General features: G+C 37.5%; 1 protein-coding gene across 1 annotated transcript in view; it reads left to right on the top strand.

Moving 5' to 3' along the window:
• The window catches only part of Arl15 (ADP ribosylation factor like GTPase 15), a 431626-nt gene extending 412450 nt beyond the window's left edge, over window positions 1–19176 (top strand). Inside the window, exon 5 of the mRNA XM_063258140.1 lies at window positions 10998–19176. Within this exon, the coding sequence (XP_063114210.1) occupies window positions 10998–11012 (15 nt within the window). The 3' untranslated portion in view covers window positions 11013–19176. The remainder of the gene's footprint in view (window positions 1–10997) is intronic.
• Window positions 19177–23659: the final 4483 nt, after the last annotated feature.

Here is a 23659-nt window from a genome sequence, read left to right as displayed (position 1 = left end):
CCGTCTTTGTTATGCAGAAACTAGAATATCAGATCCCTACCTTCTCTGGTGCCCCAGCTGCAGTTGGAGATCTGAAGTTCGGGCTGTGAAATGTATTACCACATCAGGTTGGGAATTCCTGGCTCCCAAGGGTTCACAGCTTTTGGTTCTCGCTGAGTCAGTGTGATTAAATGATTTGCATCTCAGGGCTAAATGTTTTCCAGCTCAGATGCATGAAGTGACTGATGAGCCCAAGTTTTGGCACTCTACCCTGCCCCCATTCCTTTGTACTAATTTAGGTAAATGAAAAGGATCCTTGTAAGATTCAGAAGGCTCAGATGGGATATCAATTCCCCTTCTCTTTCCTATTCTTTTTGAATTAAAATTTAAAAACTTCCCTTGCACCCTCTGTGTCAGCAGATCTAGAAATTCCAGCTGCATATCCTGAGAATTTGTCTGTTTGTGACAATCTCTTCCTGTGACTTTCTGTGAAACCTAGGTGAAAAGCTTGAAAGTTTCCAATAAGATTCTCCCCATCAACCTGTATGGTATACTCTTTATTTGACAAAACAGTGAATTTAAAAGCTTATGATTTTTGTCCATTTTCCTCTGTAATTTCATCTTGCATATTATCTCTGCTCCATGAGGCATGCTGTGTTCACCTATGGTTTTTTCAGCCTTAGTGTGCTCTTTCTTGCACATGAGTGTTTCTGTAAGACACTATATGAGCAACAATTTCTTATGAGGGTTACTGTAGGCCTTGTGGTTTTCAAACCAACTTTACTTGCGTACATGGATATAACATGGATGTAGCCATCAAATTGTACTTTTAAAAAATGAGCTTTTGCATACTACCAAAGAATGGTAAATCCCGTTTCTTTTCTTTTTTTCATTTCTTTTACAAAGATCTCTTTTTAAATTTTATCTGGTGCTTTCAAAATATTCTACACAAATATTTTAGTGTAGTTTTACACCTTCCAACCTTGGAGGTAGGTTGACAGTGTGTTCCCCGGAGAAGAAAGCCTGACTGGGCCAATGGAGACAAATCAAAATAAGCCTTGGACAAGCATCAGGTTCCCAGTCTCCCTCATTTCCCTGTTTCCTCATGGGATGGGGATGGTGGGGGACCACCCTATGGTCTTTCAAAAAGCCTAAGATCACTTACATCACAGGCAACCCTTGCCTAAGGTGTGAAATCCAGCTTTCACTGACAACCTTCTCTGCTACAACCTTCACTGACAAGTGATTCATTGAGACAAAGGCTGGAGCTCCAGCATCAAACGGATGTCAGACAAAACACCAAACGCCTATAAATGATTGCTTTCCAAGCAATGGAATGACTGGAAGACCTGGCCTAATGATGTTCCCCATGTCTGGACAAGCTTACAGAAGACATGCAGGCGGGGGCAGCTGGTTTTAAACAGAGTCTGGGAAGGAGGCTGTTTCTGGAGCGAGAAGTGAAACCACAATTCTTACCCTTTAAGAGGCTCTCTCACCAGGAGGAATGATTTGGGGCCAGTTTCATGTAATATATGTAAAGGGCAATCCAAAAATGCATGTCAAGGATACCCTAAAGGCTAAACTGGCATGAAATGATTAAATCATTATACATAAATATCAGAATAAATTAAAAATGAGAAGACTATTGGAACGGAAACTGCTCACCAAAAGGCAGAGATAGGAATGCAAACAATAAATCCGCTTGTCATTCTCTGTAATCTGCAGCAAGTCAGGTTTGGCTCTGGACCTTCTCCAGTTGTTTTACAACTTTCTAGACAAGGGGAATATCAACCCAACACTTAGTAAGTAGCTTCAACAAGATTTTTGAAATGACAGTTTATCAGGATTCAGCTTATCATTATCCACTTTTAGGTTTTATTTCACAATTAGGACTTTAGTTTCAAAGCTTTTGTTCATCTAACACATTTTTGTTGAACACTTACTCTATTTCAGGCATTGTGTTGGATCTAGCAGTAAACGATAGACTTAGTCCCTACTTATATAGTGCTTTAATGCCTGCAGCATTGAATAACTTGTTTTGTTTCTATGAACCCAGAGATGGGATGTACATTTTGTTATATACTAAAATTGCATTATGAGTTTCTAGATTTTTCTGTATTTGTTTTGGATTCTAATTCCTGGCCTTCAATCCTCCAAATTTAGAGCTATTTTTGAATGTGCTGAGCTTCTTTTGAAACCATTAATAAAACTGGAAATTTAAACACAATATGTCTCTTTTATAACGTCTTTCTAAATAGAACCCTGTAAAGGTAGCACCTTTTATTCTGTTTTACTTCCACAACAGTGAAGCATGTGTCTCGCATGCAAAAATGCTTTCAAAGTGCAAAACCAAGTTCTGTCAATTACTTTCTGTTCTTTTCATCTTCCTCCCTGTACTCAAAGGACTTTACCTCATTTTCTAGATTAGCTTTGTCTTATGTTTCTGTTGATGGAACAAATGATCTTTATTGGAAATGTTGGTTGCTGATTCTCAAAGAGGAAAATTCTTGCTCAATAGCAGTCTCTTGTGTTTTATTCTACCTAGCAGCTTAGGCTGTTGTATAAAAGCATGCTACAGTTACATGCCTAGGCAGAGGCACATAACTCCCTGTTTTGTTTTTGTTTTGCTGCATTTTTTGTGCGTGTGTTTTTTTTTTTACCTAGCTAGATAGCACAAGAAGTGCCACATTTTGCTCTCATTGAGGTTACAAGGTTGGAGAGACCCATTGCTTATCTCTAAAGGGTCCTTAGTCAAAGTGATTCCTTCATCAGGAGTCAATGAGTTTTATTTTTAGAGCACTTTTGCACAGTTTATGCCAACACCATTTGCATTTCCATGAACACATAAAAAAAATAACTCTTCCTTACTGTCCCCGAGTGTGATACTGCATGTACTTCTTAGAGAACCATAACATATTCCCTTATAGTTGACCAGCTTGGATAACCAAGTAAGAACACAAAATGGACTAGAGTTTCTCTATTTGTATCAATTTTGTCAAACTTTAACGTCAAATTTTTAGGTAAACAGCAGGATCCAATGAAGTCATATAATAGTGGAGATTAAGTAAAATGTATGAATTACAATTGTATGTCTGTGCCTAATAATGAATCTGAGCAATGATTTACTAATATCACAAAGAAGGAAACAAGTAGGCAATATGTGCTTAGTGTGTACATAGAATGTATTCTATCAAAAAATATTGAACCCAAAACTGATGAGTTCTCTAGCTTTAACAATTCACAGAAAGGACAGAAATATGAAGTGTATTAAGTAACACACAATAATAAAATAATCAAAGTCCAAACCATTGGAAATTTAAGTGACAAATGATAAGTTTCTTAAATAAATGGCAAGAAAGAAAAAACAAAACTATGGATCGAACACATTGACTATTTTGCAAATAATGAAACTTTCACTATTAGAATCTTTTAGGTGTGGTAATAAAACAGTTTTTTAAAGGAAACTATTAGTGATCGTATGTTGAGGTATTTATTGATAAAATATTATGATGCTCACAATTTACTTCTAAACAACCTAGGTGGAAAGAGAAGTAGAAGCAGATGGGGGGTTAATGATGAAACAAGATTGACCATGGGTGATAATCATTGAGTCCAAGTGATGGGGTCATGTTTTTGCTATCTTGTTTCCGCTTCTGGATGTATAATTAATATTTTCCTCAAGAAGTTGTTGAAAAAGAGAAAAGGTGAAGATAGTAGAAACAAGCTACAGGATAGAAAATATTTGCAATGAAAATCAAGTATGCAGCCAATAACACATTCAGAATTCCTACAAATTAGTAAGAGAAAATACCAAGTTAGTGGAAACATTAGCAAGAGACTTAAAAGGGTACTTCACTGTGGAAAAAGATCTCTAAATTTCCAGTAACTTCATTGTTAGAAATGTGCAAATATAAACTATCATAAGGCAGCACTACCACTCCCCAAAATAGCAAAAATTAAAGACAAAAATATTAGAAACAGATAAGAATGAAGTGAATTTCAGTCTGACATGTTAATGACCACTTAAAATTTGTGTCCTGATCCCAAGTTTGTAGCATGGTGATTAATTCCAGTTTTTGGAGTTTAGCCTAATAGGCTTAGGGTTTGGCTTCACTCTCTATGAGTCACATGATGTTGAAAAATTATTTAAAATACTTGTTTCAGTTTTCTAACTCATAGTAAAGATAATATGCTCCAAAGGGTTATCATGAGGATTAAATAGTATCATGCATATAAAGTTAATTTATATGTGTTTTGAATTTTTCCTAAAACATGATTTTTAATGGCTACATAGCTAGTTTACCCTTATTTCACTAGTTCCACATTGTTAAAACCTTATATCTCTCTTTTAAATGTCTTTGGAGAATATTAATGCACATTTCTCAATGGTTTCCATAGAATAACTATACATAGACTTACAGGATCTGAATAGAGTTACCAGGGATTCTGAAACTGCCTTCCTAAGCTATGTCTATTCACACCTTCTGCCAGTGATGAGATGCCAGTTCCTCATGATTTTAAGTATCTCATATTTTGGGGTGCTGCTATGAAAAGTGTTGCCCTGATATCTCTCTTAGTTTGTTATTCATGTACAGAAAGGCTATTGATTTTGGAGTACTGACTGTAAACCACTACTGAATTTGCTTATTAAATTTACCAATTTTTTACTGGAATTTTTGGGGTCTTCTGTGTATATAGAGTATCATGCCATCAGCAAATAATGATAGTTTAACTTCTTTCTTTCATATCTTCATTCTTTTTATTTTTTTCTGTCTAATTGTTCTACCAAAAGTTTCCAGGACTATGTTGAATAAGAGTGGACACAGTGGACATCTTTGTTTTGTTCCTGTTTTGTAGCTGTTAGTTTGTCATAGATAGCTTTTATCAGATTGAGGTAAAGTCCATCTATTCCAATTTTCTTTAGAGTTTTTGTAATGAAGGGTGCTGGACTTCATCAAAAACTTTTTTGGCATGTATTGAGATAATCATATGATTTTTGACTTTGGCTCTGTTAATATGGTGTATTACATTTATTGATTTGTGTATGTTGGACTATCCCTGTATTCCTGGGATGAATCCCACTTGATCATGGTGTAGAATCTTGATGATTTGCTGTACTCTGTTTGCCAGTATCTTATTGAAGATTTTTGCATCTGTGTTCATTAGGGAGATTGTCCTGTAATTCTCTTTCTTAGTTGGGTCCTTTTCTGATTTTTATATCAGGATAATGCTTGCTTCCAGGAATGATTTTGGAAGTATTACTTCTCTTTCAATTTCATTATAGAGTTTGAGAAGAGGTGGTATTAGGTCTTCTCTAAATTTCTTGTAGAATTCAGCAGTGAATCCATCAGGCTTAGGCTTTTTCTTTGTTGATAGGTATTAAATTACATCTTTTTATTTCATTGATTGATATTGGTTTATATAGGATGTTTACATCTTGATTCAGTTTTGGTAATTCATATGTATTTTGGAATCTTTCCAATTCTTCTGTATTTTCCATCTTATTAGAATACACGTTTCAAAGTAGGTATAGATGATATGTATTTCTGCAGGGTCTGTTGTGATTTCACTATTTCCATTTCTAATTTCATGGATTTGATTCTTTTCTTTCCTTTTTTGATAAGGTTGGCTAAGGGTTTGTCAATTTTATGTAATCTTTTGTAGAACCAACTCTTCAGTTCATTGGTTCTTGTTTGTTTGGTTGGTTGGTTGGTTTTTTTGTTTGTTTGTTTTTGGCTTTTGGGGGGTTTTAAAAAATTTTTTTAGTCTCCAGTACACAAATTTCTGCTCTGTTCTTTATAATTTCCTTCATTGTATGAGTTTCTGGCTTAGCCTGCTCTTCTCTTTCTATAAGTTTGAAGTTCACCATTAAGTTCTTTATATGCACTTGCTCTGTTTTCCTGATACAGATATTTACTGCTATAAATTTTCCTCTTAAAATTCTTTCATTGTGTCCCACAGATTATGAGATTCTATCCTCACACTGGCCTAATCTACTTTGAATACTTTCAATGGAATTTTTATTCTTATGGTTATCTGCTAGAATCTGCTTTATGAATTCTACTTCTCTCCCATGCTGAGCTTCCATAATTTTCTTTTTTTTTTTTTTTTTTTGTTTGTTTGTTTGTTTGTTGGTTGGTTTTTGTTTTTGTTTCTTTTATCTGCTCTAGCATCACCAAGCATGGTCCGTATTTTGGATATCATCTTTGCAGTTATATGAGAGATTATTTCTGATTTCATTTTTTCCAGAGCCTCATTCAATTGCTTTTTTGTTACCATTTCAGAGAGGCCTGGTGGGAGACTTTCTGATTGTCGCACTCCCTGACCCCTGGATTTGCCTTTGGTGAACCATATGTCTGGGGTTGAATTTTGTTTAAGTGTCTTCTCCTTTTTTTTCTTTTCTTTCTTTTTTTTTTTTTAAATTTAATTCCTGGACTGATGCTTGTAAATTTCTTATGTGAGTTGCTTTAGTGCTAGTATTTAGGACCCCTAGGTGATGACCATCTCTCTGAGGTATCTTCCAGGTGTAGCTGGCCTTTGGGTTTTGAGTCTGCTGGAAGATCCCACCTGTTCAGTTTGTTGGAGATGGGAAATTGTTTTTTAGGCCTAGCCCCTGATTCTTTGGCACTGTGCCACATTATTTTCTGTGACTCTTAGTCTCATCCACGAAATACCAGGATCAACAGCTGTTTAGAACAAAGTATAAATTTTAGTTATAGTGGTACCAATAGCATCAAACACAGCCCAGAAAATGACACTCAGCCAACCCTTAATTTGCTACTTTTAACAGTATAAACCACAAAACTATATGGAGTATACAATGATATGACAATTGATAATGTCAGTTTTGTCCTCAAGTGTTAAGACACAATATAGTTTAAGAAAAAAAATGAAGAATTGGAAAAAGAGGGAGATTAGAAGTAAGGCAGGAGGATGCAGGGGGATCATGCTAACTTTGGAAAACTGATATAGAAGACTGGAGGAAAAGAGCAAAGGAAGATGTGAAAAGAACAGAGCAGAGCCACAGGGAGGCTAGAAATCATGTTTACACTTATATAAAAATAAGGTCAAACAATGAAGAAGAAAGAAAGAAAACAAATACTAAAAGGCAAATGTGAGAGAGAAGATAGGAAAAAAAGTTCCATGTTTTTCCAGGTTTGTCTCTACTTTCACTGGCAGACAACCTGCAGGGACAGAGTCCTGACCCATGTCAATCTGTCCCAGCATGCCAGCAGTAGCTTTATGGCGAATAGTGGGTACTTTCAGTAAGCCTGCACTTTTTGGTGGAGACCAGTCAGTCACATTTGGCTCATCACTTTCTGAGCAACTTGCATGAGTCTGAGCCCTGATGGTAGCCACTAGAGAGAGCCAGCTGCAATTCTGGGTTCTTATCTTAGGCTACCCATCTCCAAGATGGTTCCAAGCCAATTGTTTTCCACTGCTCCCCTCCATTGCTGCGTCTGTCTGCAGAGGCTTTCAGGATCACCAGCCGTCTCCATCACTATGACTTGAATAGCTCACCTTGCACAGTGAGTCCCATCTAGAGAGAAAGCACTGCCAGCTACCTCCTTAGGTTGAAATTTCTTTCTTCACTCTCTTCAGGGGCTTCAATTCATGCTTCAGACTCTTCCTGGATCCAAGGGACCCGTTTCCTTTCCTCTTTCTCATGATGATATTCCAGCATTCAGATGGTAATCCTCAAAGAGGCACTTTTTCTGCTGCTTATCACTCCACCATCTTCCCAGATCATGCCTTATGAATTTAAGATGCTGAGTTATTTTTTTATTTAAAAGGAGAAACAAAACAAAGCAGTAAAAGGGTACAAGTAATACAGAATTTCAAGAAAAAAATATAAAGTAAGAAATCACTAGTTAATAGATTACATATTGTCATCTTAGAAACAGTTGTCCAAATTACAAATTAAAGCATACAAAGTGGACATTCATGCAGTGAAACTGCAGACAGTTCTGTTCAATGATCCAACAAAAACTCGGTAATATGGTTTTCTGTCCTACACACTTAAATATACATGCAGTTATATCCTTTAGAGCACTTTCTTTTCCTCTCTTTTTTACAATAACAATTACACTTTTTTGGGTTTTATTACTCCCACAGTTCTTATAACTTTTTTTTTAAGAGAAAAAAATGTGACAAAGCAAAACAGAGTCAGTGAGAACAGAAGGATGGATATAGTACATGATGCAAAAACAGAATACCAGGTGATCAACAATGGTTACCATAATGCCTCTTGCTATCTTAAAAAGAGTTGCCTATATCAGAACAAGACCAATAAAACCTACATTGGAGACCTTACAGGACTTCAAAAGAAGATAATAGTCAAACCATGATGGGCATCAGAGTAAATCTTACTGCCTTCAAAGTGGTTGCCTATACCCTCAAACTTGATACTATCAAATAAAGCAGAATATAGTAAAATCAGTCAGAACGATGCTGAATTATTTAAATCTCTTTTGATTTAATAGATAAAAAGTGAAATCTTTAATTGTGATTTTGTGATAATTTTACATTATACTTAAAGTATAAATAAATAATAGCTTTGGTCATTTTCTGAGGAAGCAGAAGAAGTGATCAATGTTTAATTCTGTAGGCAAAATTATTACTCAAACTCTTTCCTCCCATCTATTATTTGATGTTGACCACAGGTAGATAAGAAGTGGAATGCTTTATAAATAGATACCATGTACTTATGATGAGTCTGCATATATAAAGTGTGAAAGAAGGGGGAGGATTGAAAAGCACAGTTGAATCACAAATGAGGAATAGATTATACATGATAGTCTCCTTCCCAGAAAGAAAGATGAAAGTACAAAAGGAAAGTTAGGTTGAGATCAAGTTCTGGAGGGTCTTGAATGGCAGAATAAGGAAACAGGATGTAGTCAGTGTGCCACTGAATGTCTTCAAGAAGAGTGGGGTAATCGAGAGTAATTTAGGAGGGGCTGGGGATTTAGCTCAGCGGCATAAGCACCTGCCTTGCAAGCAGGCAGTCGTGAGTTCGATCCCTGGTACGATCCCTGGTACCAGTAAAAATGAAAAAAGACCACACAAAAAAAAGAGTAATTTAGGGAAAGTAACCTGAGAGCCATTGGTTTGGTAAGGGGAAGGACTAGAGTGGTCACAGGTAACAGGCAGACAAATGTAACACAATGAAAGGCAAAGCAAGAGAATGTTGACAAAAGGAACAATAGTAAAATTACTGAGGCTGCACTAAGGAGTTGAAATATCAAGGAGACAACTTGAAAATTAGCTTCCTTTCCTATTTTCTTGCTTAAAGGAACCTACTAACCTTGCTATTACTGCAAAGCCCCATGGTCCCAAAGAATGAAGACAAGAAGGCATTATTTCCAAAGGTGCCTGGCAGAACCCCGTAATGATAGCAGATGAGAAGTTGGTTCTGCAGGGCGCTGCTTCCACCCACCCATGAAATATTGCAAAAGTCCGAGAAGCCCCACAAGCCACCCAGACATTGTTTTGTTGACCACACTGAAGTTTAATGGAGGATAATTTTAGGCCAGTAGACTCACCAACAAATACAGCAGGAATTCATTTCTGAGACTGTATAGCTGAGCTACTGAGGTAGAAAGCTGGAACAGCATGTTGCAAGATGCAATTGTACTTTTTATTACTTTTGTCCAGCAAAGTGATAAAAAACATTCTATTTGTTACTGCTCAGTGCAGGCCAAGCTTTGCAAGTTGTGTGAGTGTACAGTCACATATAGCTACCCATGCTCAAAAAGGCCCTGTGCTTGCCCTGCTACCAGCACTTTCAAACTTCATAATTTTATTACTGAGCTTGTATTTTGTAAGCAAAGTCCACAGTACAATGGAATCTTCATACAATGCATGGCCTGCCTCCTTCATATGTTGTGTTTCTAAAATCCTGTGAGCACAGAATCCCAGTGTACTCAAAATACATGGGAGTTCAGCAAGACTTAAGCCAAGTTCAAAGTAACTATGCTGAGTCTAGGTGAAAAGAGGTGCAGCTATGATTGGACAAGGGTGGAGACATTTAGAGATGTTATGAACTTTTTTTTTTTTTTTTTGAGATGGTATGAACTTTTAGGGGCACTCCCTGTCTCTGTCTCTGTCCCTGACTGTCTCTGCCTTTGTCTCTCTATTTCTGTGTTCTCTCTGTCTTGGTGTCTCTGTGTCTCTCTCTGTCTCTTTCTTTCTCTCTGTCTGTCTCTGTCTGTCTGTCTCTCTCTCTCTCTCTCTCTCTCTCTCTCTCTCTCTCTCTCTCTCCCCTTTCTAGATCTAGATGTGGCCCTATTCACTCTGACACATACTCTTGCCATGCTACTCACTACCCTCATCAGAAACCACATGAATGGACCATCCAGTCTTGGATTTGAAAATCCACAACGAGGGGCTGGGGATTTAGCTCAGCGGCATAAGCGCCTGCCTTGCAAGCAAGCAGTCGTGAGTTCGATCCCTGGTACCAATAAGAAGGAAAAAAAGACACACACACACACACACACAAATCCACAATGAATAAAATAAACCTATTCTCTCCTTTCCCTCTTCTTTGTGCTGAGTGTCTTAGTCACTTTCTCATCTCTGAAACACAATACCAGACACTCACAAAGCGAAGGAAGAAAGGTTTATTTTGGCTCGTAGTTTACAAAGATTTCAGTCCATAGTCAGTTGGCTCCAAGACAGTGCATCATGGCACAGGTACATTGCAGAGGAGAAACAGTTCATGGCATTGTAGGAACCAGAGAAAGATCAAGATAAGGGGAAGGAAGATATATCCTTCCAGGCCATACCTCCTCTGACCAGTTTTCACATCTCAACACACATTTAGGTATAAATTCATCAGTGGGCTAATCCACCTCTGGTGAGTATTACACCCAAAGCCTCACCTGTGAGCTCATGAGGCTTTGGGGAGACATCAAGATATGACCCATAACACTGGGGATGCATCTATATCCTTATATGTGCTAACAGATGCTCTACAACTGAGCTACATCCCTAACCAAACATTTCCTTTTTTACCTTAGGTATTTTTATTGTAGGAACATGCATCTGATTAATATACATACTGCCATCCCCCAGAGGCCATGATGTCCAAACCTGAAGTGGCTTCAAATACAGAAAGAAGACAATGACATTCCAAGAAACACAAATGTTATGGTTTGAGTCCGGATATTCCCCCAAACCTTCATGCAGTCACGGAGGCAGGCTTCTAGAGTTTGTGAAAAACTTATGGTCCAATGCTGGGATTATAGGTGTGATTGCCACACCCAAGTGTGTGTAGCCTACAAACAATATAAGAGACAGAAAAAGTCTTCTCACTTCTCTCCCCTTTTGCTCTTTTCACTCTTGTCACTTGTGGCTGCCATGGATGGTTGCCCTTTAGCCACAAAACCCTGCCTTGGAACCACCTAAGTATGGACTGAAACCTCCAAAAACTGTCAGCTAATTAAACCTTTCCTTCCTTAAATTTGGTGTGAACTATTTTGTCTCTGCAACAAGAAATAACAAAGAACCAAGGAAGCCTATCTTACCATCTCTTACCTGTGTTACTTCCCTATATCAAGCAACCACTGACACTGAAGGTAAAGACAGGAGAGGATAACAGTGGTTCTGATTCTTTTCAGTTCCTTCTAACTCATGAGAACCCAGAAGTAGATGGAATGTGCATGTGTCAAGAAGCAAAATAAAAACAGGCTAGTTTTGTACAGCATATTGGAGTTGGGTAGGATGGGTCTGAACCCAGAACCACAGTGGCATCAGTAGTAGCTCTTAGCCCAAAGCTGACTGGTGGGATCTGCTTGGGTTGAGATCCAATAGGAACAAAACTGTCCCAAACCTGTGACCTCTGCATGGCACAGACTAATGCAGGGAAGACACTAGCTGTAGACTGGCCTGGAGGAGAGAAGTCAGCCCACATCATTCCTGTGTGCACCTGACAGATCAACAACAAACTGGAGAGGGCAGCAATCCTCTAGCCAGTATGCTTCAGAAAAACTGTAAGCAGTACAGAAAGGACCTGAGTCCTCTACCATACACCTGTCTGAAAGAAACCAGAAACATGACAAGAGAAAGAAACAAGAAAAAGCCTCTAGCCACTGACCCAGGAAAAATAAGTCCAGGAGAGGTAAATACACAAGAGATCACGGACAGCAAACATGCAATATCAGACATGGTATCAGCCAACATAAAGAACTATTTCTGTGACATCGAAGATGAACTTAAAACTGAAACTCTAATTCAAGTGAAGCAAGATATAAGAAGATTAATAAAGAAATGCTAAGCATCTCTCAAGAAGACACAGTTGGAAAAATGGAGGAACCCAAAAAAAGGAGAGAAATCTTTGATGAAGATTAAAAACAAAATCTAGAATACATGAAACAGATTCAGAGAGATTACCAGGAAATTAAAAACTCCATTGGAACCTGGCAAAATTGCTTGACAGAAACTAAAGTTACACTTTCAAAGCTTGAAGATAGATTTGCAATGAGTGATTGTGAAAGATCTCTTAAAAATAACAAGGAACCTAGAAGTAACAATACAAAGGCTAGAAGACAACAAGAGGATTTATAACAAGAATAAAAATGTGAGTGAAGAAGCAGAGGTAAACATAAATGAAATACAAAGACTATTCACAGAAATAATTAAGGAAAACTTCCCAAGCATAGGAAAAGGAAATGATATTCAGATGTATGAGGCATACAGAACTCCAACCAGCTACAACCAAAACAGATCTACACCCAGACATATAATAATCAAGATCCCAGAAATTCATCACAAGAAAAGAATATTAAAAGAAGCCAGAGAAAAGAAACAGATCACCTATAAAGGAAAACCCATCAAAATCACAATAGACTTCTTGACACAAACCATCAAATCAAGAAGAGCTTGGAACAAAGTATTCCAAGTCCTGAAAGAAATAACCTCCAACTCAAACTGATATACCCTGCAAAACTGTCTCTCACAATTAATGGAGAAACAAGATGTTTCCCTGACAAAGAGGGCCTGGGGAATTTGTGACCACCAATCCAACGCTACAAAAAATCACCAGGATTCGAGGAACAGTGGCAGAGAGGCCTCAACGAACAGGGCAGACAGTGGAATGAAGGAGAAAAGTAGACAGCCAACAGCAGAAAAATAGCATAGCAGAGATGAGACAGGGAAGATTGGCTAAAATCTCTAACACAGATGGCCTTGATAGCCTAACAAAAAGAAACACAGGCAGAGTAGATCAGCAGATAGGGTCCATCAAGATGCTCTGAATAGGAAATATAATCAACCTAAAAGAGGGTTAATGAACCGAAAGTCAAAGATGAGAAAACAATGCTCTACATGACAGGGACCCAAAGAGAAATAGGGGAAGCTCGTCCAGTTAGATTGGAAAATCATGACACTTTTGTGCAGTGGAGAACTACTCAGCTATAAGGAAGGAAAGTCTTGAGGCTTTAGTAAGGAATACAGCTCACGATCAAGCTCAGGGGTTAAAAAGGTTCAGAATCACTTAGGTAGATAGTGGGTTGCCCCCCTAATCTAAAAACTAGAGTTAGTGGGACCCAAAATGTTCAAAGCATCCTGTGAAAGTGAAAAGGGAGGAATTTTCTAAAAAAAGGGAGGCAGAGGACATTGTTAATAGTGTATCAGGATTTAAAATCCACATTATTCTTATCACTGTTTAATTTGATTCTTTTCTGTTCCAGTCTACTCTTACTAGATTTGAGAGCAAAGACAGCTCCCAAAAATAGCTGTAGGATATACTACAGTAACTATCCTTAATTTCCTATTAACTTAAACTGAAGCCCTGTATTACTTACAATGTGTAACTATGACTGATCTTATTTGAATCTGGTTGTTAGAACAATGTTTTGTCTTGACTGATTTTATTCGAATGTGGTATGCTTGATAGTATCAAGTCTGAGCATAGAGGCAGTTACTCTGAAGATCACAAGTTATTAATATTGCTACGTAGTGCTATGTTCAATTATACTATGCCAGATGATATAGATAATTCTATTGAACATAAAAAGAGACATCATAGTAACTATTGTAGATCACCTAGTAGTATGGTTTTATATGTCTTTTTCACTTTGTGTTTTTCTAGGAATTTGTTTTGTTGTCTTATTTTGATTTTTTTTACTCTAATACAGAAAGGATAGATATACATGTAGAGACTCATGCATGTGTAGAACTTGTAAACAGTTTATGAGAATTGATTATATAATTCATGATGTAATGAACAAATACTTTGAAAAAAAGAGACACTAAGATACCCAGTACAATTCCATAGCATCATAATATAAAATCGAGCAATACTATTATTCTCTGTTCAGAGTGATATTATTCTGTTTTCTTTTGTTTAAAAGAATTTCAACATACATAAAGGTATGGACAGCTATTTTGAAGAGAACAAGAGACATTATGGCAGTCTTTGCTGACTTCCCTATTGTCTGGTCTTGAAGACCTAAAATGCTTTCATCATCCTTTGTGGATCAGTGTTATATTATTTTGTTCGGTATGAATTCACTATGTGTGAAGATATGGACAACTATTTGGAAGAAAACAAGAGACAATATAATAGACTCTGAAGATCTCCGGTGGTCTTGCTTTGAAATCTGTGTTTCTTAAATTGTTTTCTTATGATCTATTTTGCTCTGTTGTGTTATGTTTAATTTTACCCTCTTTTAAGTAAGTAAGTAAATGAATAAATACATGTATGTTCTTACAATCAAAACTGCAACATTTTCACCAACACAGGGCAGATACCTAGTTACTACAGTTGGCTTGCTGACGTTCACCATATGGTGATTTGGATGCAGCTTTGTTGCTTGTATCTACTGTACCTTCCTCATTTAGCTGACTCCCTGCCTTTGAGAGAATAGCCAGGTATTCTCCAGGGTGGGGTAACTCTCCTGCTGGACCTGTCACTCAAAAGTCACTACTATTTTATACAAGCTAATTCAAGGTAGGACACTCACCTTTTATCCTATTAATTCTGATCAGATCACATAGCGGAAAGCATGAGAAAACTCCAGAAAAGAGGCATCAGGAGATCAGCCATTCCTCTGATGCTTCCTGAGGGCAATGCCACAATCATTATTTGCACTGCTCAGCTAGGACAAAATCTGGCTGCCCTCTCAGGTGATATCTAAAGCTTTTTAGGAGAAAAAATAATTTTGATGATTTTTTTTCTACTAATGTGTGCTCAGAAAGATGCCTTAGGTAGATTTCCCAAGATAAAGCACAACTCCAAAATCATAGCACTACCTTTTGAATGCACAGAACAAAATTACACATTGCTATTGTGTTACTCCAGCAGACAGACAATGGGGCTTCTGGGACATGGTGTGTGGCATAAAAAGACCCTGGGATACACCTACAGATGCAAACTCCTGGGCCAGGATCCTAGATCTACTAACTCAGAAGATCTGTGAAGGGTTGGCCAGGAATCTGTATGTTAACAGGCTCTCTAGGCAACACTGACTAATAAATTACTTTTTCCCCCATTTTTTGAAATGAGTATGGTTTGCAGTACATAATGTATATATTCCTTCTGTGGAGTTGGTGCATGTACGTAACACATTACTATTCCTTTTTCAACCTTTTCTCTCCCTTCTCCCTTCCATCCACTTTCCCTTTGAGAAAGATCTATCTTCCTACTTCCTATTATCTGTCTTTTACTTAACATTATGGTCTCAATGTGCATTCATTTTCCTACAAATGACTTCAGCTTATCTTTTCTTTATGACCATCACTACTTTTAAGCATCTGTAGGCAGGAAAGGGCAGACAAGGGTAAACAATAACAAAAGTGAATTAGGAATAAGGAACTATGTTTTTCCAGGTGTTATTACACTCACTCTAGTCAGCCACATTCTCCCTGAAGTTGTAGATAGGCACCGTGCTGAACTTGGAGACAAATCCTCTGTAGTCTTGGGACTCTGAATGCCACATTGCAGTGTCCCCTTCTTGATATATAAATAGGCCTTCTGACAGTAGAATGTGAATGTGTATTTAAGACAGAAAAACAAGCTCATACTGAGAACTCTGAAGAAAAGAATTCTATGACTTTAGTGAAAAGGTTGGTATGCCTAAAGTAGGCTTCAAACCACACTACACCTACCCTTGGGTTTTAGGAAGATGTTCCAGTGGGTACAAGGTAGGATAGTTTTATAGAGACCAAGTCTTCAATTTATATAGCAATTTATTTTTAACATTGACCAACTCGAGTCAAGTTGGCATTCTGCTACTTCCCCTTCCCTCCTCTTTACAATTCCTTTCTTCCTACTTTAGAAAAGACAAACAGACTTCTCACTGTTCTTTAGTCTTGATTAGGCATCCTGTGATGTGATGCTTTAATACTGGATGTGTTACAGAAGCAAAATCAATGGTACAATGACTCCTTGACAAGAAATTAGTGCTTTAACCAAGTGCCATTCTGTATGGCAAAGACCTCCCAAGCCAGACTTTTCACAGAAGATTCCCAATACCCTGCCATGACCAAGGATCCCAGTTATCTAAAAGTCAACCACAAACAAAGAACAAGACCCAAAACTTTAAAATAAGCTCACATTAGCATGCTTTCTTGACCCCACCTCCCTGCAGTAGGCAGGCCCTTGTCACCATTAACAAGAAGAGGGGGATGTCTCACTTCAATACAGTACCTACAGTATGGGGCTGGAAAAGTCATCAAAAGCATTAGGGGTACTTGGGCTGTTTACTCCACATTCCTATCTATCTGCTGCCCAATTAACATGATTTGCAGCTGAGAAAATAATACTTTCCTCGTCAGAGATAAATTGGGTCCCCAAACTGAAACAAAGAGGAGAGAGGGAATGATGTTTATAAAAGTTATTGCAAACAAATGCACTTCAAAAGGAGCTGTGGTGACAGATTCTGTTTCACAGTGTCCTCCCAACTCTTCTCAGCCTCTTGAGACCTTTCCTCAGGCTCCACTGGGTGGTGTTTTCACCACTGGCCTGCTACTTTGTGATGTAGTATAATGTATGGAATGAACTGAGTCCAGAATCTAGGCCTGTCCTGTCCAATACAGTAGCTACTGAGCATTTGAAAGGTGGCTGACTGTGGCGTAGGTATGCTCTAAATATAGACTGTGCCCTAGTATGCAACATAGCACAAAAAAGTAAATATCTCACTAATCACTTTCATATTGATAGCATGATGAAATGACAATATTGTGGATGTATCTGGTTAAATAGAATACTTCATTAAAATTTGTTTTACCTGTTCTTTTTACTTTTTTAAAAAATGTAACCACTAAGGAGTGTGCACTATGATAAGTCCTCCCACTTGTGACTTGCCCTATGTTCCTGTTGGACAGTCTGTGAGTCTAGACTGTGAACAAAGGTTGATGAGAATGTGCAAGTCCATTTCTGATTGGTAAATGGAGTTGGGGAGATTTGTGGCTACAGTGACCCCTCCTACTGAAAAGATGTGTGACAGTTGGAGCATGTGGGTCCCAGGCTCACAGATTGTAAACCTGCCTTCCTTCTGGTTCTAATACTTACTTAACCTCAAAGGAACTTTAATATTTAAACCAAATGGCATGTGAGATTTCAGGAGGCTGATGTATTGCTCTCCATTCAGCCATTTGAGAAATCCTACTGAGGTCTCCATGCAGCTGAGCGCCAGTTGCCGCCATATCCCAGTGGAAGTCTGGCACTGCGCTAATGAGCGGTAAAATTTTTTCCCCACTTGTTTGATATTAAATAGGAAAGCCTTTGGAATGAAACATTTACAGATAGTGTGAAAATTGGAAGTGTGGGTTTTAGCTGAGCCAATGACAACAGATCCAGAGCCTGCAGTTGCCGGATGGTGAGAGAGCAGAGCTGCAGCACCCACTGTGAGTTCCACCACCAGGGTGGGAAGTGGGAGCTGTCTCCAGCTTCCTCCTTTCCAGAGCAAAGCACCCACGGGATCCCGCAGGTTACTGCTGGTACAGCTCTGCCCTCTACACTGTTATTCAAGACAGCAACTTACTGCTCTATGCCAAGAATTGAGAGCCTTTGGATGATGAGACTGAGCCCATTTATTCTGTTTAGAAACCAATGCCAGACATTACATAAGGCCTCTGCTTGGGCCCCTCAAATAACAACATAAATAATAATAATAGCCTATAATTTCTGAGCGCTTCAAACATATTCAATCATTTAATTTTCAGCCTCGTGTAAAATAAAGAGTTGGACTTTTTTGGATTCTCCTGTTTTCATTTTTAGTTTCATTTTGTTTTCTGTTTTCTAAGTTGCCCAAGATAATATACTCAGGAGGAGGGTCAGCTACACACCCAGGCTGTCTGACCAGAGTCCACACAAGAACTACTCCGCTATTGATGTGGAGAATAAATATTAAAATCTCAACAGTATCTATTAGCAGTAGCAATTTCTATTAGCGATAGAAAAGTGACAAATCAGAGCTTCTTCAGTCATTCGTGGGGCTAGGAGGATGTCTGTGAGCTGGTGACCCAAATGTAAATATTTTCTATCAAAAGAAAGCTTTTCAGATAAAAACAAAAGGGATGGTCTATGCCTTTAGTCAGGATGTTTTTGTGTACAGACCTGCCTGAGAATAGCTACATGTGCCATGGAGCTAGCCCTAGAGTTAGAGCTTTTGGAGAAAGGCAAAGCAATTACTTTTGTCCCTGTTACAAAATTCCTTTTCTTTTCTGAAATGTCCTGTAGGAAATCCTTTGAGGCCTGTGTAGATAACATACTTATTAAACAATACACCATTGAAGCATGATCACTGCAAGATCAAGCCCAGCCTGGACAACTTTAGCAATTTAATGAGACCCTGACTCAAAATAAGAATTTTAAAAAGGATGGAGAATGTAGCTCAGTGCAAAGGCTCTACATGCAATTCCCACATCCATCTCCAAGTTAGTACTGTATTCCAACAGGAAACATCAATGAAGGAATGACATTTGAGAAAGATATAAAAGACAATTTTTCCCCTGAGTTGAGATGCTTGTAGAAGACACAGATTAGAGCTACTAAGCATTGTCTTTCTATTTCTTTGTCCTTATGTAAATATGATGATCATTACACCAAACTAGAACAAAAGACGTTTGCTCTGAAGTGCCTTCCATGTGGGTCCTTGCTCAAAACTACAAAAACAGTAAGAAAGCATTAAGACATGATTCTTGTTTTAAGACTCATTAGAAATTGAGACATCCAAAATTGAAACCACCAAAGAAGCCATAGAGACCACTGTAGGGCTGGCATGCTGTCATTTGAAGAGTATATGAGCTCACACTTTGGGTATTCAGCCACTGAAAGATAGGCAGAAAATTGTCCAGTGTGATAAGCTCTCACTGAGAGGGTCCCTAAAACCTGTGTCTTCCTAGGGTACACATGGTGGGTCCTTTGTAGGTCACTTCCCCACTTCCCTAGATTAGGGTTACTCAATTTATAAATCTTATTATCCCTTCTGCACCTTTTCAAAGAATTGCAATTAGCAGTAAAATGTAGTCTCTTCACTGACTTACTAAACTTTGAATTGTTAACTTTCAAACAACTTATTAGTTTGATGCAAATTGGGGAAAAACTGTCTGTTGTCAATATGCTGTGCTGAAAACATTCCTTAACATGTGTCAACTCTGCAGTTCACTTAACTTTTCCAGATGTGGCTGACTGGGCTGCCGAGCTGGTGACATTGCAGATGGATGGTCACAGCCCCATTGTTGGCAGATGAACGTGGGTACCTTTGATGTGATGGGGTGACTCTTCTCATCTATTAGCCAGAAGGAAAAGCTATTTTCTTCTGTAGTTTTCAATCCACTCCCACCTCAAGTAGACCGTATAATCATCAGCATACCCTAGCACTCAGGGCTGAGGTCTGGGGCTGTCATTTCTCCTGTCCACTGAGCATGTAGCCTGCAGCCTCCATAGAGTCAGAATAAAGCTGATATCAAGGAGAGATGTAAGAAAAGGGTAAGATGTAATTCACTTAAAAATGTAATTTTTTAAGATGTAATTCACTTAAAAATTATTCTCTTGGGGCTAAGGATGTGGCTCAGTGATAGAGCCCTTGCCTGGGATGCATGAGATCCTGGGTTTGATCCGTAGCACCAGAAAAATAAAAAAGGTTATTGTACCTGTTTAATGAAACTTCATTCTAAGCATGCAAAGCAAAGCACCTATATCCCTAAAAGTTATATATATTTTACCCTCCCACATCCTGTACATAGGGATTTCAAAATATCATATCTCTCTTCTTTCAGGAAGGAAAATGATAACTAGACTCTAAAAAGATGACAAATCTCTTTAACATCCCTCTTCTTGGCAGATAGAGACAGAAGAATCTTTTGGTATTCCTGTTCAGCAGATTTTGATACCACAGAAGAATTGGCTTGAGATGTATTTCATTACTGAATACCTGGGTGAATTATTGAATTTTGGTTTCCTCATCTGGAAAGTTGAGGAAAAATTCACTTTGTAGACATATGGTGAGAGCAAGACCACACATCTAAAACCAGAGCATAATACTTGTCATATAATAGCCCTCCACATGTATAGTCATTTGTAACTGCTGATGGGAATAATTTTTTCTCCAAGTTCAGTACAAACTGAATGAGACTGCTTATTAATGAGCCCTCAAAAGTCAGGATATTTAGAAGGTACATTTGGAGGCTAATATAAGGTTTCATATTATTCTTGTTGCTAGCATATTTGAGAAGTGTTATCTTGTCCCAATCCTTTTCTTAGACGTACAGTAAATTAAGATCTATTCATTGTGGGTGAGGGATACAGCTCAATACTCTAGCTGTAGCCCTTGGCTAACATATGTAAGCCCTGGGTTTAATCTCCAACATCAAAAAGAAAAACAACAACAAAACTATTTTAAACAATTGAGTTGGAAAGCTAATTATTTTTAAACAATACTGTGTCCTATTGGAAGAGTTATTACAGTCTTTTTTTAATGACAAGTGACATTTTTAAAGGTAAGTTCACTTTTTGTTGAAATAACTGTGTTTCAAAATGCCTCAGTAATTTTGAACCCTGTGCCTTTTCTGCATTACCATCAGCAATGAATGCGTGTTCCTGTTGTTCCATGCCTTTCCCCCAGTGTTTGATGTATTAGAGATCTACCCATTCCAATAAACGTGTAGCAATATTTCATTGTACTTTTTTTTTTTTTTGTCTTTTTTGTTTTTATCGGTACCAGGGATCGAACTCACGACTGCCTGCTTGCAAGGCAGGCGCTTATGCCGCTGAGCTAAATCCCCAGCCCCTTTCATTGTACTTTTAATTTGCATTTCCCTGATCACATGTAATATAGAGTATCTTTTTGTATTTTCACCGTCCATTTATCTTATATGGTGCAGTGTGTTTTAAGGCGTTAGGTTCATTTTTTTATCAGGCTGTTTGTTTTGTTATTGTTGAGTAAGAGCTCTTTGCATATATTTTGGATAACAATTTTTTACGAGATGTATCCTTTGTATATATTTTTTCCAATCTGTAACTTTTCTACTTATTCTTTTGATAGTTTTAATTGTAATGAAGTCCAATTTGTGAGTTATTTGCTTCATGGATTATATGCTTTTGTTGCTATCTAAAGTAGCATTGTCACAAAATTATCTCATGGTTTTTTTCTGTTATTTGCTACAAGTTTTATAGCTTGATGTTTTCTAATTCTGTCTGTAGTCCATATTGATGTCATTTTTATGCAGGGTATAAAGTCTATATCTAGATTCAATTTCATTTTTTCCATAAGGATGTCCAGTTGTTCTGGCATCATTTACTGAAAATGATATATTTGCTCCATTCTCTTGCATTTGATCTTTTGTCGAAGATCATTTGGTTATATTTACATGGGCCTATTTTAGGACCATCTATTCAGTTCCAGTGATCTATTTGTCTATTTTGTTCTCCAACAGTATATTACCTTAATCATTATAGTTGATGATACCATATTATTTTAATAACTACAGTAAGTGTTGAAGTCAAATAGTACCTCCCGGTTTGTTCTCCTCTTTCATTACTGTACTGGCTATTCTGAGTATTTTTTCCCTCTGTTTAAACTTTAGAATTGCTTTGTAGATATCTACAAAATAACCTTATGAGCCGTCTATTGAGACTGTATTATAAAGTAGTCCTTCCTTGTTCACACTTTTTGCTGGCTATAGTTTCAGTTACTCAAGTCAATATCAGTCCAGAAATGTAAATGGACAATTCCAGAAATAAATAATTAATGTTTTAAAGCGCACACCATTCCAAGTACTGTGATGAAATCTCTCATTTTTACACTCTGTCCTGCCTAGGATGTGAATTGCCCTTTTGTTTATCATATTCACACCCACCTATAGGTCACTCAGTAGCTGTCTTGGTTGTCAGATCAATTGTCATGACATAATAATTTGTGTGTTCAAGGAACTCTTACTTTACTTAACAATGGTCCTAAAGTGCAACAGTAATAATGCAAAGGAGAAGGGTATAAAACATGGAAGGACAAATTAATATGGTACTATATGGAAATACTGCATGGCATATAGGAAAAGACACAGTACATGGAGAATTTCTATTGTTCATGGTTTCAGAAATTTACTGCGGCTGGGGAAAATGTCTTGAGATTCATGCTTCAAGGATAAAGGGGCACAATTATGTCTATAAGCCAAATTGAGAAGACCTGATATCCTAACAATATAGAATCTTCTCATCCGTGAATATTAATTTGTTCCTCAGAGCTTTGTAGTCTTTTTTTTTTTTTTTTTTTTTTGTCTTTTTCTTTTTTATTGGTACCAGGGATCAAACTCACGACCACACGCTTGCAAGGCAGGCACATATGCCGCTGAGCTAAATCCCCAGCTCCTAGCTTTGTAGTCTTAATCACATAGATATTACACATATCCTGTTAAGTTTTTGGTGTTTAATGTAAGTGGTATTTGTCCTTAATTTCCAAGGCCACTGTTCATTGCTGGAGCAGAAGAAAATAACTAACTTCTGTATACAAAGTTATATACTGCAATCTTGTAATAGTTACTTATTAGTTCTAGTTTTTTTAGTCAGTTCCTAAGTACATTGTTAATTGTAAGTTTTTGTAGATATTTCTTACCAATTTGAGGAAGGTTCTTCTAACCCTAATTTACTGAGCATCTATATCTGGAATGGTTATGGATTCATCAAATTCTTTTCTTGTATCTATTGATATTATCATGTGGTTTTTTTTTTTCTTTTTTAGTCTGTTGATTTGATAGATAACATTAATTGATTTTAGTAAATCCTGAATACATGCAATAAATCCCACTTCATAGTGTAGAATTCCTTTGCTTTGCTAGTATTTTGCTAAGTCTTTTGTGCATCTGTGTTTGTGAGATATTGTTCTATAATTCTTTTGTAATGTCTTTGTTTTATTTTCATATTAAGGTAGCAATTGCCTTAGACAATGAGTTTTAAAAATATTCCCCCAACTTTTAACCTGTGAAAGAGATTGTAGAGAATTAATGTTCTATTTGATTTTCCATTTTGAACTTCCTTGATTTCTGTTGTAATTATCGTCGTCCTCCTCCTTTAGTTCCTCCTCCTCTTCCTTCTATTGTTCCTCCTCATCATCATCATCTATTTTCTGTGCTAGCGATTAAACCCATGGCTTTGTGCAGATTGAACAAGCACTCTACCACTGAGAAATGCCTTCAAACTGTTATTACTGTTATCACGTTCATCATCGTCGTCATCATCATC

The sequence above is a fragment of the Cavia porcellus genome, unplaced genomic scaffold (assembly GCF_034190915.1).
Source record: "Cavia porcellus strain 051 isolate PalLab524CR breed Dunkin Hartley unplaced genomic scaffold, mCavPor4.1 scaffold_11, whole genome shotgun sequence".
Lineage (NCBI taxonomy): Eukaryota > Metazoa > Chordata > Mammalia > Rodentia > Caviidae > Cavia > Cavia porcellus.
The sequence above is the reverse complement of the archived record's forward strand: the minus strand, read 5'-3'. Positions and strand labels throughout refer to the sequence as shown.